The 20,599-nt window shown below is 36.0% G+C and overlaps 1 protein-coding gene across 1 annotated transcript in view; it reads left to right on the forward strand.

Annotated features, from left to right (window-relative positions):
- Positions 1 to 11,354: 11,354 nt before the first annotated feature.
- Positions 11,355 to 20,599, forward strand: part of LOC106869605 (serotransferrin-A) — a 33,943-nt gene continuing 24,698 nt past the window's right edge. The window contains exon 1 of the mRNA XM_052974593.2: positions 11,355 to 11,512. Coding sequence (XP_052830553.1) covers positions 11,440 to 11,512 — 73 coding nt within the window. The 5' untranslated portion in view covers positions 11,355 to 11,439. The remainder of the gene's footprint in view (positions 11,513 to 20,599) is intronic.

Genomic DNA, 20,599 nt, shown 5'->3' on the forward strand with positions numbered 1-20,599 from the left:
TTACTCAGATGGATCCCCATAGCCATTCGATGTTTTAAAAAAATCCTATGATTTTTCTTTTTTTTTTGTGATTAAGCATTATTAGGAATTGTATAAAAAAAAATTAGAATATTTTATGCATTATAGAAGTATAACCAATTTAATGCACATCAGTTTTAACAGCAAAATCTTACATGGATCCCGGTTAGAATCACTGATTTAAAGGAACAAATCAACCTCAATACATATTTGTATAAACCTAGTACTTATTCCATCGGTTTTCTTTCGCTGAACCGCTAGATTACAGGCATGTAAACAAACCTACGCCAATTATCAAACGGCGGTAGGGGACAAACACAAAGACACACACACACACACACACACACATACGACTTGCTCCTTTCAGTTTCTTATTTCTTTATTGCCCACAAGGGGCTAAACATAGAGGGAACAAACAAGGGCAGACGAACGGATTAAGTCGATTACATCGACCCCAGTGCGTAACTGGTACTTAATTTATCGACCCCGAAAGGATGAAAAGCAAAGTCGACCTCGGCGGAATTTGAACTCAGAACGTAACGGCAGACGAAATACCGCTAAGCATTTCGCCCGGCGTGCTAACGATTCTGCCACCTTGCCGCCTTTCAGTTTCTGTCTACCAAATCCACTCACAAGCCTTTGGTTATCTTGAGGCTATAGTAGAAGACGTTTTCCCAAGGTGTCGTGCTGTGAGATTGAACCCGAAATCAAGTGGCTGCAAAGCGAGCTTCTGAACTCCACAGTCATGTCTGCATGTCTACGTAAGAAATAAGAACTTTTATCTTTGGTTTCATACATTCTAGTTGATGTTAATTGTTTCAACGTATACTTGGTGATGCGGTTATTAGAGGTTATATATATATATATATATATATATATATATATATATATATATATATATATATATATATATATATATATATATAGTTCAAAAAAACAATAACAAAAAAACAACAAAGTGAGGACGTGATATGGATAGTATTATTGGACGCTCAGGAAAGGAAAGAGAGAGTGTATGACGTTTCGGGCGTAGCCCTTCGTCGGAAAGATGGAAAGTTCGGAGAATGGAAGAACGGAGAAAGAGGAAAATGGTACCGATGCCCACGAGGTTATATATATATATATATATATATATATATATATATATATATATACTAGAAGGTTTGGAAATAAGAACAAGTGACTGTTTAAGTAGTACAATTTAATGCTCATTCTATATCCAAGTGCTTGCAAACTCAAGAGCAGCTCCTCCACAATCTCATGGTAGTTGTCAACTTTCCTGTTCCCAAGGAAATTCCGCACCACATCAGCGAACGCATTCCAAGCTCTCGCTTCCGCTGCACTCATTGTTGTAACAAAATGTATATTCCTGAGGAGTGTTCTTATTTCAGGTCCATCAAACCTTCTAATATACATATATATATATATATATATATATATATATATATATTGGAAGGTTGAGAAGTTAGCAAACAAAAGACACCTTGCAATATATGTTGAGTTCTCCACAATTGACATTAACAATGTTACTTTAATGATTTCACATTTTGGCACAAGGCCAGCAATTTCGGCGGAGGAGGTAAGTTGATTAGATCGCCACCAGTGCTTAACTGGTACTTATTTTATCAACCCAGAAAGGATGAAAGGCAGAGTCGACCTCGGCAGAATTTGAACTCAGAATGTAAAGATCGACAAAACACTGCTAAGCATTTTGCCCGGCATGCTAACGATTCTGCCAGCTCATATTACTTAAATATTACAACAATGTAAGGCAGCAAGCTGGTAGAATCGTTAGCGCATTGGGCAAAATGCTTTGTTGTATTTCGTCTGTCTTTACGTTCTGAGTTTAAATTCCATTATGGTCGACTTTTCTTTAGGGGTTGATAAAATAGGTACCAATAACACTGGTCAACACATATTTTCTGGCACAAGGCTTATCAATGATTTTTGGGCAGTTGAATCTAAATCTGGCATAAGATTTTGTCTATCACATCAGATTTTTGAGATATAAAATCTTTTATTTTTGCTAAAAACAGCTTATTCAATGCTCATTAAGGAAGAATTAAACACATGTAGACACGATTATTAATCGACAATATGTCTTTTTTTTTAATCTAATAATTCAAAACACAAAGTTGTGGGAATAAATGCATATTGGCATGTAAGACTTAAGCTTGGTTATGATAATATATGGTGGAGGTCCAATGGCCCAGTGGTTAGGGCAGTGGACTCGCGGTCATAGGATCGCGGTTTCGATTCCCAGACCGGGCGTTGTGAGTGTTTATTAAGCGAAAACACCTAGAGCTCCACGAGGCTCCGGCAGGGGATGGTGGCGAACCCTGCTGTACTCTTCCACCACAACTTTCTCTCACTCTTCCTGTTTCTGTTGTACCCGTATTTCAAAGGGCCAGCCTTGTCACACTGCGTCACGCTGAATATCCCCGAGAACTACGTTAAGGGTACACGTGTCTGTGGAGTGCTCAGCCACTTGCACGTTAATTTCACAAGCAGGCTGTTCCATTGATCGGTTCGACTGGAACCCTCGACGTCGTAAGCGACGGAGTGCCAACAATAATATATGAATACAAAATCTCTTCTCGTTGTGGTCATTCATTCTGATCCTCTTATTACTGCAAGAACTTCCTCTTTTTTGACAATCTCTTGTGCACAGCTTCTGAAATATCTCTCATCAAGCTCCAGCAGTTATCTGCCATCATGATGCTGTATCCATAACTAGATCACACCTGAAAAGAAGAGGAAAGGATTTAAAGCAAGACTCAGCTTGGACAAATTCAAAATTAACATGACAATCCAGCCAAAATTCTTGAAAATAGTGCTGTATGGTTAACTTTCGGTAAATAAAGGTATGTACCGATGGCACAAAAATGTGATGTCATAGAGCAAATCTGGGGTCAATTTTCGAATCAGCACCCCAAAATTAGTCTAAAACAGCTCCAAGATTTTATGCCGGAAAATAAAGTTTATTTTGTTGACTTATCCACTCCCATGAAATTGCCAGCCTTCTGCCAAAATTTGAAACCAATATCACATCAACGTAAATATCATACTATAGTAATGCTGATGGATATTACAACGATGTAGCTATAATATAACAGTTCTGTTTAAGGCAGCGAGCTGGCAGAATGATTAGCACGCCAGGCAAAACGCTTAGCGGCATTTCGTCCGTCTTTACGTTCAAATTCCGCCAAGATCGATATTGCCTTTCATCCTTTCGGGGTTGATAAAATAGAATACTAATCGAGTAGTGGGGTTGATATAATCGATTTACTCCATCCCTCGAACTTTGAGACCAATATTGCAGTACTGTTATTGCAATATTATAAGAAGGGCACTATGAAGACCTGCTTGAAAGCCTGCAAGATAAACCTGAAGACATGGGAATCAGTAACACTGAACAGAGCTCGGTGGAGAAGCTATCTATGACATTAAGGCAGCCAGGATCAACACACAGAGAGAAAAGAGCCCAGCGTAGAGCCAGATCCAATCTCTCTCCACTGCTCTTGAATGACAAGAGAGCTCGGCTGCAACGTCTGCAACCGAATCTAAAGATCCTCGATTGGTCTGAATTTTATTACTCCTTCGCATTGCCATAAAGTTTTATAAAATTCCACCAATTTGCTCACTCATCGCAATGCATCAAACGAATTTTCAAACACTATTAATGTAACTAGCAGAAAGACCATTCTCCGGGTAGTTTTCTACTAGCCCCTTGATAATATTTTCACATTCGATTCCCAATTCTAACAATTTTTATATTTTACGTCTAATTATTTCTTTGTATAATAGTGTTCACTTGCTTAGTAAATATTGCTTTCATTATTTTATCACAGTCATAAAATCCCTTTTTTAAATAAACATCACGGTAGTCCAACAACAGAGGGAGAAGCAGTTTGTCAAGTTTTACCTTCCCCTCAAAGCAACATAGAGATTTCAATTCAGCAGCCCACCAGTAAGCTTTGCAGTGTGTGTGGTGAGAGAGAGAGAGAGAGAGAGAGAGAGAGAGAGAGAGAGAGAGGGAGAGAGAGAGAGAGAGAGAGAGAGAGAGGGAGGGAGGGAGGAGAGAGAGAGAGAGAGAGAGAGAGAGAGAGAGAGAGAGAGAGAGAACATTACAAACAATGAATGAAATGAAAAAAATCGTATAAATACGCTCCCCGAATTTGTTGCCTCATAACATCCAGATAAATGGAAACTTTTTAACAAAATTTTCTACAAATACCGCTTAGATGTTGTGGCTTCAGAGTGTATAGGGATTTATGAAAAAGAATTTTTCCGAGAGGTTAGAGAGAGGAGTTTCGGAAAATTCACCCAATCTGACTTTTTTCCTTCATAACTTACGGGAAGATGGATGTCTTTTAATGAAAATTTATACAAATTGCTTTCAAATGGCACAGATTACAATTATAAAGAAATTTGTGGGTAAAAGTTTTTGGGCGATTTTCCCCATGTTTGTTTTTTTTAGCTAAGCCTTCCAAATGATAGGCTTGGGTTGGAATTCATCTTTGTATGAAAAAAGTTTTGAAAACTCATTTTTTACACACACACACACACCCCTCATCATTCCACTTCCGGACCAATTTTGGCAATTTTTTTTTTGCACTTCAAAACGATGGGAAGATCATTTTCGGTAAAAAAAAATGTTAATACTTTCAGAAGGTAAAGTGAGTGATTTAAGGGTGATTTGGATATTGTTTCTAGCATATCCAAAGACAACCTTCCTCATTTCTTTATCGCTCTCGCATGTATTGATGTTTTTCAATATTTTTCTTCATAAAGCGGCGAGCTTGGCAGAAACTTTAGCACGCCGGGCGAAATGCTTAGCGGCATTTCGTCTGTCTTTAATTTCTGAGTTCAAATTACGCCGTGGTCGACTTTGCCTTTCATCCTTTCGGGGTCAATAAATTAAGTACCAGTTGCATACTGGTTGATGTAATTGACTAGACCCCCTCCCCCAAATTTTCGAGCGTCTAGAGTAGAAAAGAATATTTTTTCCCCATAAGGCGGCGAGCTGGCAGAAACGTTATTAGCACGCCGGGCAAAATTCTTAGCGGTATTTCGTCTGCTGTTACGTTCTGAGTTCAAATTCCGCCGAGGTCGACTTTGCCTTTCATCCTTACTGGGTCGATAAATTAAGTACCAGTTGCATACTGAGGTCGATCTAATCGACTGGAATCCTCCCCAAAAATTTTGGGCCTTTTGCCTAGAGTAGAAAAGAATATTTTAAGGCGGCGAGCTGCTAGAAACGTTAGCACGCCGGGCAAAATTCTTAGCGGTATTTCGTCTGCTGTTACGTTCTGAGTTCAAATTCCGCCGAGGTCGACTTTGCCTTTCATCCTTTCGAGGTCGATAAATTAAGTACCAGTTACGCTCTGGGGTCGATGTAATCGACTTAATCCCTTTGTCTTTCCTTGTTTGTCCCCTCTATGTTTGGCCCCTTGTGGGTAATAAAGAAATAAGAAACATTAGCATGCCAGGCGAAAGACTTAGCGGTATTTCGTAAGTCTTTACGTTCTGAGTTCAAATTTCGCCGAGGTCAACTTTGCCTTTCATCCCTTCTAGATCGATAAATTAAGAACCAGTTGCATACTGGAGTCGAACTAATCGACTGGCCCCCTCCCCAAAATTTCGGGCCTTGTGCCTAAAGTAGAAAAGAATATTTTCCCCATAAATACATTCATATACTATTAAAAAGAAAATTTGGGAAATTATGAATTTTTTACAACCCCACTCAACTTCCCTTGATTGTTTCTGTTTAGAAATTAAAATACTAGAGAACATGTGAAGGTCATTGCCGGCATTTAGCCACAGTGATTTTAAAAGATTACTTGTACTTGCATAGCAAGTGACTTGATCTGAGATCGTGTGCTGAAACAAAAACAATTGCAGCGTAGATGTTTGTAAGCTAGTCAAAAGCACATTAAAACCGTTAGTTTCACGGCACTACTTGAATACAGAGGCTGCGATGCATCTATGTAACAATATGGTTATGTTTAGTTACTCAAAGAGCTAATATATTTGTAGTGGATTCGATCCACCTAAGCCAAATTTAAATTAACACTGCAACGGAACTTTTCCCACGGTAGAACAATGGTTTTTCTGTTACAGCAGTTTTACATTTTCCAGATGCCTTTAGCACTTGGCCCTTTCTAACCTCTTCTACTTCACCAAAAGCTAGAATAGAGATAACAAGACCACCAACTAAATCTATTGTTCTCAATGATATGTTTATCCTTCTAGATAGTTATAAAAGCAAGAAAACCCCAAGCAAAAATCAGTTTAGTTACTCATCGGTGATGACTCAATGAGTCCAGTCACATGGTGACGACTCAGTGAGAATGAAGTCTGGCTGACCAGCAAGAATCTTGGTCAGAGGGAGAAATGAAGTTTACTGTCAGCAACTGTGAGACAACGCCCCACACCCTACAACTTTCACTAGCTCTAATTCTGTTCTCTTACAACATCGTTCTATCTCTCTCTGTAATTACTACAAAATAATTGAAGAGGACACAAACACAAACTTTACTTCGCATGCTTTTGGATCTATTATAACCTGCCCGTCGAGGCAAGGTATTGTAATGTAACGGTAAATAAATACTTTTTTAAAACTCCATCCTACAACATGCCGTTATAACAACAAATTATTATCGTTACAAACTGGCGATCTCGACGTTGCACCATAACACACATTGATACAAAAATAAAATCCAACCGTTACATATTTTATATTAGTTGAGGGTTTATGGTATGGGAAATATGAATTATTATGCAGGTTAAGGGTAATATTCAAAAAGTTGGCTTTAGTTACATCATTGTCAAAAACATCGGAACAATTTAACTAAGCTATTCTTAACCCTTTGTAATTTTTGGTTAGAAGCATTTTGAAGGTAGACAATCATCACGATATAGACCTCCATTGATGTTTAGGAATTGGTCAGCCATCTCATAAAGGATATATATACTAACCAAATCAGCGATGTGTGCTGAATCAGAACTTCCCATCGTGACATCAAAACTGTCGAGTGTATCTTTACGGACCCATAGCTTGTTATCAAATTTAATAATAGATTTTCTGGCTGCTAACACGACATTTTTGTTCGCTTTGTAATAGTGAAATGTTCTTTATCCTATTCTCAAAGAATCCCCTTGTAAACTCGTTTATAGAATGCGTTTATCGTTGCAAACATTGGCAGAAACATACCTTTAGTTCTTATAAGTGATTTCTACCATACTATAAAATTCGACCTTCGACTGTCTTCTTACATTTCACTTCCTTTAAATATATCTACTTACATGCATTTAAACTTTATTCTAATTCACCTATCACTCTATAGCTCTCCACTATTAGTTTAGTTACGTTTGACATTATATCTACTAACGGTTTTTTAAAAAAACTTGATAGCGTTCCCGTCATCATATACGTAGTCATCACATTCTGTTAAAATCTCTTATTGGTGTGTTTGGTTTCTTTCTTTCCGTGATGAGATTGCATTGTTTTATACCATTTTATTCCTCCTGGAATAATACTAATGTTGTCTCCGAAACATATGTCGGAAGTAAAAGAATTTGAATAACACCTGCGTTTAATCCATTTATGTATGTATGTATGTATGTATGTATGTATGTATGTATCTATCTATCTATCTGTATATATATATATATATATATATATATATATATATATATATATATATATATATATATATATATATATATATATATATAATAAAAGGTATTGAAAAGATACCATCATGCTAGATACAGCAGTCAAAACTTGACTCTAAAACCACATCAAGTATTTATATAGCACCAAGAGAGAAGACAAAGAGACAAAATAAACTAGCAAAAAAATATTGGATAATTCCAGATCCCGGATTTCTGGTTTTGCATAAGAAATGCTTTGCCTCATCAGTGGAATATACACAAAATTGTACATAAATACATATATATATATATATATATATATATATATATATATATATATATATATATATTGTTGTACTTGGGGATGGTCATATTGCCAGTTTAGCCAATAAAAACACACGCACTGTATATTTGGTGTTAATTTTTTTTTTTTCAGCTTTATATTACATTAATCTTAATCTTAATCTTATTTCGGCCAGAGTTCTTTCGTCACACTTCTGTCACACTTCCTATAGGAATACAAAATACAAAATGGCTGATAGTTAGCAAGGTGAGACACACATAAGAAAGAAGGAAACAAAGGACCACTGATGAGGTCACAGAAGTGTGACGAAAGAACTCTGGCCGAAATAAGATTAAGATTAAGATTAATGTAATATAAAGCTGAAAAAAAAAAATTAACACCAAATATACAGTGCGTGTGTTTTTATTGGCTAAACTGGCAATATGACCACCCCCAAGTACAACAACATCTGTTTCAACACACGATTTCACATAAAAAATCTTGCAAAACAAATATATATATATATATATATATATATATATATATATATATATATATATATATATATATATATATATATATATACACACACACATATATATATATACAACATACGAATACTTACATATACGCACGTATACACACATATATATACACGTATGGACACGACCAGTTTAAAATTACCTGTCTGAACTCCACGTGCTATATGGTCAAAATACCACTGCAGTGAATATAATGACGAAGTAACTATATAAATTTATGTAAATAAGGATAAGATCGTTATTTAAAATACCGATCATATCAAGTAGAATAATTAAATTATTTTTTATTAATACATTTAAAGCTTCAACCAGTTTCACAGTTTACACTGATTTTCAAACAGTTCAAATAGCAACACGTGGCTTATGTTGCAGCTGTCTTGCTTCTGACTAGTGTTTGGAGCTTGCCCGATTTCTATAGGGAGTTCATGGCTCAAATTAGTATGTTTTGAATAGGATTTGGTTGATAGAATAGTCTTAGAAATTTTTGTTGGTTCCCCAATATGTCTGTGTGTTAGTATCAAGTGACAGTATATTTTGCGCCTAAAAAAAAAAAGCCCGACACGGTTGAGTGAACATCTTTAGTTATAATCAACGCAGTCCAAATTTAATCTGTCTGATGGGAGAGTGGACCGGAGTCGTTTGTATGTAGTCCAGTGGCTAAAGTTTAGGTTGTGAGCTGTACAGGTTCCTCATGATAAGTGGTAGAATGAGTTTTGTGGGTGAATAGTTATTTGTGTATGTACTCTGTTAAAGTTGGTTTGTACTTTTGTATGAAAGTATTTTCTTTGTTTACCCGTGCTTTTTTTTCATTACCTGTGGTATTCGCTGAGCATAGGTAGAAAATGAGAAGACCTGGAATTTGGGGGACTTATTTTTTGCACATATGCCTACGTGTCCAGTTAATGACATCTGTCTAGAGCTGGGGCCTCGTATTTGAGTCGGTGTATGGTCTATTTTTTAGAGTCAGCTTTGTTTGACCTACATAATCTTCATTATATCCTTGAGATTTGATAACGTATATTAAATTCCTTGAAGAAACATGTAAAGTGATTTTTTACAGTGAAAGTCCGTCCTGATTTGAATTTGTAAGTAGTGTCTTCAATAAGGCCGCAATTAGGGTGGCCACTCTTTTTAAACGTTGGTGTAGGAATTGTGGAAGGTAATTTAGCACGTGCGAGGAATTATTTGAGGGAATTTTTAGCGGGAATTTTAGGAATTTTTAACGGAAAACCTACAAAAGTTTCTAAGACCAGTCATGTGACTATCCTCTATCAATCAAAACATATACTAATTTGAGCCATGAACTCCCTATAAAAATAAGGCAAGCTTCAAACACGAGTCAGAAGCAAAACAGCTACGACATAAGCCACGTCTTTCTATTTGAACTTTTTGAAAATCAGTGTAAACTGTGAAACCGGTTAAAGCTTCAAATACATTAATAAAAAATATTTTAACTATTCTCAGTGCATTTTCAATTTCTATTTTTCTCATATATAACCCCGTGGACATCGGTGGCGATTTTTTCTTCCTCCGTTTTTCCCTTCTTTGGACTTTCCTTGTTTCCGACGAAGAGCTCCGCTCGAAACGTCATATTCTCTCTCTTTCCTTTCCCGAGCGTCTAGTAACTCAATCTGTATCACGTCCTCACGTTGTTTTTTGTTGTTGTTTTTCTGTCTTTTTCCTTTTTTGAATCTATATATATATATATATATATATATATATATATATATATATATATATATATATATATACATACAGAGGTGGGCACCGTTAATCGAATAGTTAACTTCGTTAATCGTTAATTCTTTGAAATTCTTAATGCATCTTACCTGTTTGATTTGTTACTAAACTTACCTCAGATGGCAACCGACAAAAATTTTGCCACTTTTCAAGATGAGGTACATTAATATGAATTAATCAAAATACAGGTATTATCGGTACAAGATTTTAATATTTCAGTAAATATTTCGTACCTCGGTGTGGAATAATTTTTTTCCACAATTTTTTTTTTCAGGTGCATTCAACGTATCTCCAAACCTGCCGCAAGCTACTTTTCTCCGGAAAAGAAATGTAGGAGGGGTGGTGGGGATCTCGAAGCGATGGTGGGGGAGGGGACAAACACAGACACACAACACATATACGTATATATTTGTCTCCCCTCCATCGCTTGACAACCGATGTTGGTGTGTTTATGTCCCCGTAACTTAGCTGTTCGGCAATAGAGGCCGATAGAATAAGTCCGGGGTCGATTTGTTCGACTAAATGCGGTGCTCCAGCATGGCTGCAGTCAAATCACTGAAACAAATAAAAGAATAAGAGAATAGCCGCAGGCTCGGTTGTGTGACAAGAAGCTTGGTACCCAACCACAAGTTTCCGAGTTTAGTCTTGTAAATGGATTTGGTAGACAGAAAGTGAAAGAAGCTAGTCGTATATATGTCTATACCTATGTGTGCCTGTCTTTATCACCCCCCCCCCCCCACCACCACCACCATTACCGCTTGACTGTTGGTGTTGGTGTATTTACGTCCTCGTAACTTAGCGGTTCGGCAAAAAAACCGATAGAATAAGTACTAGGCTTTTTTTTAAAAAAAGTAAAAAGAAAAGAAGTTCTTGGAGTGATTTGTTTGAATAAAAAGCCTTCAAGGCGGTGCTTCAGCATGGCTGCAGTAAAATGACTGAAACAAGTAAAAGAATAAACAATATATATACATGCGTGTGGGTGTGTGTTGTGTTCATTGTTTTGATTGAATATATTAAGACATCTAAATTTTTTATTCAGTACATGTAGAGCGTAAAAAATTATGCAGCCGTGTGTACCTCTCTCTCTACATGTAAACTAGCAATCTAATTGGTCCAACGCACTTACTATAAAAACGGCTATCAGATTCAGAAATCGTCAGTCTGTTGCTGTTAGTGTTGGAAGCTTAAAATATCACGATGATCCGGTCGACGTTTTCCTTCAGATTTGTCCTGATTTTATCATTCTTGTCATGGGCCTCTGCTGTTGAATGTAAGTCACCTATTAGATTTTATTTATTGTTTTTTTTTTCAGCACTACCCCCCCGCCACTGATATTGTTTGTTTAACCCTAGATGAACCTTCATCAAGCGAACAGTGATGAAAGGCGTTCCAACTATGACCGTCCCGCTTTTATATTTTTCGGATACAATTTATCTCCAACTACATTTATGCAATGTGACTGTCCCCTTTAAGACAGCAGTGTGTGAAACAAGGGTTTTATGACTATTTCTAATAGACTGAGTTATCACTTAATTGGGTTACCTGAAATAATTGATTAAAAAACAATAGAGAATTATATATAATCAGATATACGAACTTTCCTTGAAATTTCTTTTAGAGTCAAATATACATTCCTTTCCCCTCTTGTTCTTCTCTAGAAATGGGAGGGTCCTTGACCGAAACATTTATATTTATTTTATCTCCGGTTTTTGGCGCCGAATTTCACAATCACTAAACCCAACAAATTTAACAATAACCCCCGAACCTTTGAAGGAGCCTCTACATGATCGGTTTATCTGCATGAAATTGCTACCAAATTTACTCTCACTACTGGAAGTGTTTTTATAATTGATCTTGTTCGATCAGGGTTGATGTCGATCTAAACAACAATCTACTTTGTTAGCGCAACTATCAGTCTGTATCATTGTTTCTTCTCAAATTTGTGGGGCAGTTCTTAAGGAGTGCTACATCTCGATCCTATGAAAATTCTATTTCTTGGTAGATTATGCACGTAATTATTTTAATGTAATTAAATAACTGTTTTAATGTATTTTAAGTAATTGTTTTAATGTAATTAACTTCTAGAGAATACAATTCATAATGGTAAATGGATAATAGGAACAATGGGTCGAAAAAAGTAATGAATAAAAGGATAAATGATATAATTTTGTTTTCTTTTAAATTTTGCAAATGGCATTTAAACATTAAATTTGTATTGTATATTTTGACTCTTAGAAATTCGTATGAAACTTTCAAGAATTTAATTCGATACTTATTGGTATGAATCCTACGGAAATCATTTAAATAACTCAACCTGGGAATCGATTTTAGCAAAGTAGTTGTTGTTTAACCCCAAATTAATCCTGCCCCGGCAGACCTGTGACCAAAAGCATGACCATCTCGTCTTCTTCGGGGGGTCTTATCAATTAAGAGTATTATATAATGTCTTTTTTTTTTTCACTTTCTGAGAAAATTTGTTGTGCTTTGAGAGATTTATCTGCTGTTGCTAGCATTAGTTTTATCTTAGCTCTAAGAAATCCTGACTACTTTACTGCTACATTTACTACTACTACTACTGCCACCACCAGTATTACTCCTATTTTATAACAGTGATAATGGTGATTTCAATAACGGTAATTATAGCAGTAATTAATAGTTTTACTATCAATTGGTAATGGAAATAACCTAATTGCATAATAATAATTTCTTTTATTCACCACAGGGACATCACACGAAGGGAATAATAATAATAACAATAATAATAATAATAATAATATGATTGTATCTGTCTAATAATCTTCATGTATTTTTATTACTCGATTATGAAAAATAAATGATGATGCGTTGAAAAAACGTCGGGAAGTATATAGCTAATGTAAATTATAAACAATATTTTAGATATGTTTTAGATGTGCGTGTGTGCTGTGTGTGGAAGAATATATCATACAAACACTCATTCAAAATATAGAGCTTAAATATAGCAGAACATCGAAACAACCTTTTTACTTTACAAACAGACCTTTATTTAAATCTATTCAGCTATGTAGGAGACTGCGCGGTCGCTCTATTTGCTGGAAATAGCAGCCAAATCTGACCTCGAGTCACACCTACAATCTTCAAAAAGGAGAACACGACAGGTAATGTAATCCAGAAGAAAAGATGGAATGCCTTTGATCACAGGTTTGTATCGATGAGAGTTGATCTGAGGCAGAGTCTAACTCTGACGGTGCTCCCCTGAAAGTGTTTGACCCGAGCAAAAACAAAAAAAAAACAGTGCAATAGTTGTACAACATGTAGTAAACGAATATGAAAGAAAATGCGCGCTGGCGAATGGGGGGGGGGAGGTGAGAGGACTCGGAAAATTCAGAGAATGTACCGAGTCCTCTCTCCACTTCCCCGTCCGTCGGCGAAATTGTTTTTTCTCAATATTCGTTTACTACACATTATTTTACACCTAGTACACTTTTTTTTTTTTTTCATTTTTGTGACCGGGTGTTAACATTGAGTTTTCGGATCCCATTATTTTACACCTAGTACACTTTTTTTTTTTTTCATTTTTGTGACCGGGTGTTAACATTGAGTTTTCGGATCCTTTGAGATTGATCGTGTCAATTTTCCGAATCCTCTCCCCCGTTCGCCAGCGCGCATTGGTTTTCTTTTTTTTTTTTTTTTTTTTTTCATATTCGTTTACTACATGTTGCAAGGTTGCAAGACGCAACGAAAATTTTAGGAAAATAAAAATAAGAAATAAGTGGAAATTTTAACGGTGTGTGTGTTAAATTGTTAAGGCACAATAAGAAAATGACTCTCCCCAGACACAACAGAATTTACTACATGTTGTTTTACACCTATTACACCGGCGCTGCTCGGGATTAAGCTAGGATTATTAAATGATTAAATCCTTTATTTCAAACCAAAATAAGTAACATCGACATCAGATTTGAGCGAAATCCGTTGAAATTGGTTTGGCTGAAAATGGTTTGCTGGCAATTTGATTGGGAAATCCCATAAGGAATCAGTTTATTGGTTATTTTCACTTATTGACTCTTTTTTTAAATGTTGCATTAGAGATCTGCATAGGAGAAGGTTGATCTGAAGGTTTGCATTGGGGATCTGGATTGGAGTAACTTAGGAAAGCTTACCAACAACCTTAACCAAAAAATAAGGAGCCTGTCCCTTCTAGGTTAACTCTAACCCTAACCCTAACTCTGACCCTAAAACCGTAACCCTAATCCTAATCCTAACCGTAACACCCTAGTGGAAATCGTGCGGGTGTTAATCTGAAAAATTACCAAACCCTTTTTGTGGTCCGAAAAACGGGTTGGGGGGTGGGGTGACTGACAATTGTTACATACGTTTTTGTTTCATAGTTGTGAAATATAAACAAAACTCTTTCACTCCCAAAGTAGTATATGTGCGTATGTGTGAGAGTGAGAGGGGAGAGAAAGATGAACGATTTAAAATAAATATATTTGAATCGTTGTGTGAGAAAGTATATATCTTATTATAGAGTATAGTATCTTTCAAAAACATCTTATATTTGAAACTATATCTCATGTTTAAGGGAAAAAATGCATTTTACTCCGTCTTAGCTACATTTTCTTTCGTAATACGTTGTCTCCCTCTTCCACTTGTTCGTTCCTTTTTTTTTTTTTTTGTTAGACGCTGTCTTGGTGAGAGAAATTTTTTTTCCATAACCGCTTTGTCTCCCTCTTCCACTTTTTAATTTTTTTTTTAGACGCTTGACAAACACTGTTTCTTCCCTTGTCGCAAACACACTATTTCTTTCTTTGTCTCTCTCTTTCTTTCTCCATTTCTTTCTTTCTTTCTCTCTCTCTTGCTCTCTCTCTTCTTCACGCGCGTACGCACAGATTTGATTTCGCCATGTCAACAAACTTCAAAATTGGAAAAAGTTTATCGATTTTTACAGCTATACGCGGGTGCCTCTGTGAGAAAAAGTTGACAAAAACACAGATAGGGTCATGAACAATGTCCTCCTAAAATTGGAGCGACATGCGTGCTAATTTGTGGACGTGCATAACCCACATCACGTACACACACACACACACACAAACATCTTGTGTTTTATAGATATTGATTTTTTTTTCCCCCCATTTTTGTGACCGGGTGTCGAAGTGGGGTTACTGGATCGTGTAAATTATCTGAGTCCGCACTCCACCCACCCTCCGTCACAAAATTGAAAAAACAGTGTACTAGGTGTAAAATAATGTGTAGTGAACGAATATGAAGAAAAAGATTTTTTCGCCGACGGACGGAGAAGTGGTGAGAGGACTCGGAACATTCCCGATGTGAATTTTCCGAGTCCTCTCTCTCGCCCCCCCCCCGTTCGCCAGCGCGCATTTTTTTTTTCATATTCGTTTACTACATGTTGTACACCTATTGCACTATTTTTTTTTTTTTGCTCAGATCAAACATTTCAGTTTGACTAGGAAGTCTTACATGTGTAGGAATACATTATAGCATACCTATACAAGTGTGCCCCCACCACCACTTTGTTTTTTCATGACTTCCAGAAAAGTAGATATTTTTAAATGAAATTTTCTACAAATACGCATCAAATGGTGTACGTTCTGTTTATATGGGAATTTGTTGTGAAAAAAGTTTTCCCAAGGGATCGGGAGAAGAGTTTCGGAAAAAAACTTTTTTTCACAACAAATTCGTACATAATCGGATTCTACATCATCAAAGCATGTTTGTAGAGAATCTCATTAAAAGATATCCATGTTATGAGGAAACAAAGTCGGTATGGAATGCACATTTGTGTAGGTATGCTTAAAATTATTTTGTACACTATACAAGCTAAAAAAAAAAAAATTTTTTTAAATAGTTCAACCTTGTCTTTCAAGTTTGAAATCCCTTACATTAGTATAATTTAGTGAGAAATACTATAATCGTATCTAACATTAGTTGCAATGATTTATTCCCACTCGTAATTATTACAAACAACGGCGAGTGAAAGTTTGAGAAAAGTAGTTTTCTCATCATACATGAAAGAATACGAACAAAAGAACAGGTACTGAAAAACATACATTATCCTACTTAAAATAGTTGTTTACTCTTTTACTTGTTTCAGTCATTTGACTGCGGCCATGCTGGAGTACCACCTTTAGTCGACCCCAGGACTTATTCTTTGTAAGCCTAGTACTTATTCTATCGGTCTCTTTGGCCGAACCGCTAAGTTACGGGGACATAAACACACCAGCATCGGTTGTCAAGCGATGGTGGGGGGACAAACACAGACACACAAACATATACACACATATACATATATATATATATATATATATATATGCATATATACGACAGGCTTCTTTCAGTTTCCGTCTACCAAATCCACTCACAAGGCTTTGGTCGGCCCGAGGCTATAGTAGAAGACACTTGCCCAAGGTGCCACGCAGTGGGACTGAACACACAGCCACCCCTGCGCCTATTTATTTATTTAAATTTAAATGTGGAAATGTTTTCATTGCACTTTGTATATCTATCTTCTTTTTAATTTTTTTTTTTTTTTTGCAATATCATTTTGTATGGACAAAATTTAAAGAATTTAGTATTTTGTATGGACAACCGTAAATTTATAGGTTTTAATGACTGAGGTAAAAGGCGTGCCCCCAACCCACTTCCGTTTTTTTTTTTTTTTGTTCAAAAATTTAATCGGTTTTATTCGTTTTCAATATAGAAGATTACGATTTTGCCCCAAAATCACGTTTTCAAAATTTTGATTTCCTCCTCCTCACTCCAATTTCTTAATTTTTAACTTTTTTCCGAATTTTTTAATCCACGTAGAAAAAATAAAGATTACAAATCTGGGAAATTTTTTTAAATTTTAGTTTTTCTTAAAGAAATACTCAATACCCTCCCCCCCCTCGTCCACCCATCAATTCCTTGCTTTCAAAAAGCGAAAAACTCCGAATGTTTCACTTTCGTCTAATGTTTCACGCATGCGTAGAATTCTACTGAAATAGCAGACGTGATAAAGTATCAAATCACCACCAGAAAACATGACATGCTAGAAACAGCAGCTAAACAACACGATTTCTGAAAAAAACTTCCCTGCTTTCAAAAAATCTAAAAGTGAAACATTCGGAGTTTTTAGCTTTTTTTGAAAGCAGGGAGGTGATGGGGGGTGGGGGAAGGAGAATCGAGTGTTTCTTTAAGAGAAATACATAAAAAAAGAAAAAGCTCTTAAAGTTTCGTAATCTTCGTATTTTCTATGTGGATTTGAGAAAAGTTTAAAATTATTTAAATTGAGGTGGAGAGGGGAAAAATAAAAATTTTGAAAAGTTCTTAGTTTCGTAATCTTCAGATTTTCTATGTGGATTTCAAAAAAAAATTTTGAGAAAAGTTTAAAATTATTTAAATTAAGGTGGAGAGGGGAAAAATTTTGAAAATGTATTTTGGGGGCAAAATCATAATCTCCTATATAGAAAACATAGGAATCGGAAGAAATTTTGGGAAGAACAAAAGTGGGTATGTGCAAATGTCACCAATGACATGCTAGAAACAACAGCTAAAGGACACGATTTCTGAAAAATACTTTCTTTTAAGTTTATATCAGAGATCAGGTTTTTAAATACGCTCATTACAAACATGAATTACAAAATAAAAATAGTCATTTCAGTTGAAGTTGAACTGTAATTTTGCGTGTGCACACAACAATAAATAACATAATTCATATTGAAGTTTTACCTAATGTGTGTGTGTGTGTGTGCGCGCACACAAAAGAAGTTATTTTTACATACTTTTCTTAATTCCAAAAGAAGAAAAACTTCAGCAATATTTTCAAAATTGGACTTCAGCCATAATTGTTAAACCCCCAAGAACTGTGTGCGTGTATTTGTAGGGGTGATCGTACAAGAGAAACATTTATGAAAATGTACACACATTGTATTGAAATAAGTTATCTTTACAGACCATATCTGCAACTATCTATATAATTGATAGCAAAGTATATATAAAATGAAATTAAATTCATGTTTAGTCCAGTTTAAACATAATATCATGGCTTTCTTACAAGTTTGAATATGCCTCGAGCATATTTGTGCTTGTAATCATCATCATCATCACCATTTAGCATCTGCTTTCGATGCTGGCATGACCAGAACTGGTAAACTGGGTTCCACTCTGATTTTGGCTTGGTTTCTACAGCTAGAAGCCCTTCCATATGCTAACCACTCCTAGAGTGTAGTTGGGTGCCTTCTACATGTCACCGGCACGGGTTTGCACTGGTATACAACCAGTTTACATGCTAAAGGGTTACATTTATTTCACTACTTTGGATTCATGCTGTATTGTGCATATATATATATATATATATATATTTACTTAAAGTATAGATATGCAAATTAAGCTATCTACCACAGCTTAATTGTAAACTGCCTTATATAGCACCTGAACACTGTGCTATCCATTTGCTATGTTGTATGATCTATTCCTAGACTTACACTGAGTCTTTGCTAAATAGTTGAAGTAGTTAAGTTTAAGACTTGATACTAATTAACTATCAGAATTTTTACTAAAAGATGCTACAATTAGGTGTGTAATAAATTAAGAAATTATTACTCTAAAGAAAGTTTATGGTGCTAATAACTTGCATACAAGTGAAAAACGTCACTCACTTCAGCCACATAACCACACATGTCCTTTTCTTGGGCTATTCTTTTTCCCCCTCTCTAGACCATTCTGCTCTCATCTTTCTGACGAATGAAACGTTACACCCTGGTCACAAAAGTGAAATAGAAACTTTTGTTTTTATCTCTTACTGTATATTTGTATGGAATTTTTTGTGAATCTCTGAAGAGGCCTAGCGAATCATGCATGTACCCCCATTTCAGCATTTCATCCGCTAATTACTCCGGCAGGAACTATTTGGATAGAATGGGGCATGTCAAAGCTAGGCCGAAACAGCTGTAAGATTAAGTTTGTTTATCCTCAGATTCCTTATGTACTTTTATTTGTAAACCCGGTTGTCAATATAACATGGTTTGTTATAAACACTTGTACTTTGTGGTTTTTTGTCACTTTAGTTACAAATTAAGTTAATGAATTTAACAGGATACACTGTCTGCAAGTTGTTGGGTTCAGCATATTATCCTCCATTTTCTAACTGATATATAAATTTAGGGTAAAACAACCTTTTACCCGATCCGACTTGTTACACTTGGTATAACACTAGTGTAACAATAATTGGGTACCCTCCCAGCAGTATATTGGATAGATACTATCCCTTAGTGGGTTGAATCCTCAATCCCTAACTCTCTTGCATTATATATATATATATATATATATATATATATATATATATTTACATATACAGTGGACTCTGCTGTTGTAGATACTAGTTAAGCATTCCACAATTTCTTGCTGAACAACCTGTGCAGATGATTTCTTTATAGTGCTCAGATTCTTGTGTGCTGCACTATTTTAACTCCAGGAAATCACCATTGCCTGTACAAGTGCACAGTGTGCCACATTTCAGATATTGAAGTGTTTGCAGCACAATAACAAAATGCAGCGTTTTGCTCAAGAACACAATGTACCATCTAGTCTTGAAATTGAAACCACAATCTTGCAATTGTGAGTGCAACATTCTTTTATATATATCCATTAATTTTGCCTATACAGTTTTAGCTTGCACCCAGTAACATTAATATTTCTCATGAGTATTAATGTTCTTTATATATGTATATGTATATATATATATATATATATATATATATATATAAGACCCCTTTTGGTCATGAATGACCATGGGATTGCACCTTCAAAGTTACCCTCTGAGGCACAAGTCTAGGATAGGTTGTCTATGGAAGACCAGCAGCCGTCCATGCATACCAACCTCCCCTCTCCATGCCACTGATGTTATCCAAGGGAAAAGCAAAAGCTGATACAACTTGGCACCAGCGATGTTCCAACACATTTCTACAGCTGAGTGAACTGGAGATATGTAAAAAATAAAGTATCTTGCTCAAGAACACAGCTCAGTCCAGGAATCAAACTTATTACCTCATGATTGTGAACATGACACTCTAACCGTTGAACCTCTTACTCTTTACTCTTTTACTTGTTTCAGTCATTTGACTGCGGCCATGCTGGGGCACTGCCTTTAGTCGAGCAAATCGACCCCAGGACTTATTCTTTGTAAGCCTAGTACTTATTCTATCGGTCTCTTTTTGCCGAACCGCTAAGTTACGGGGACGTAAATACACCAGCATCGGTTGTCAAGTGATGCTGGGGGGGGGGGAGACAAACACACACACACACACACACACACATATACATATATACGACAGGCTTCTTTCAGTTTCCGTCTACCAAATCCACTCACAGGGCTTTG

The sequence above is a fragment of the Octopus bimaculoides genome, chromosome 18 (genome assembly GCF_046866305.1).
Source record: "Octopus bimaculoides isolate indiv1 chromosome 18, ASM4686630v1, whole genome shotgun sequence".
NCBI lineage: Eukaryota > Metazoa > Mollusca > Cephalopoda > Octopoda > Octopodidae > Octopus > Octopus bimaculoides.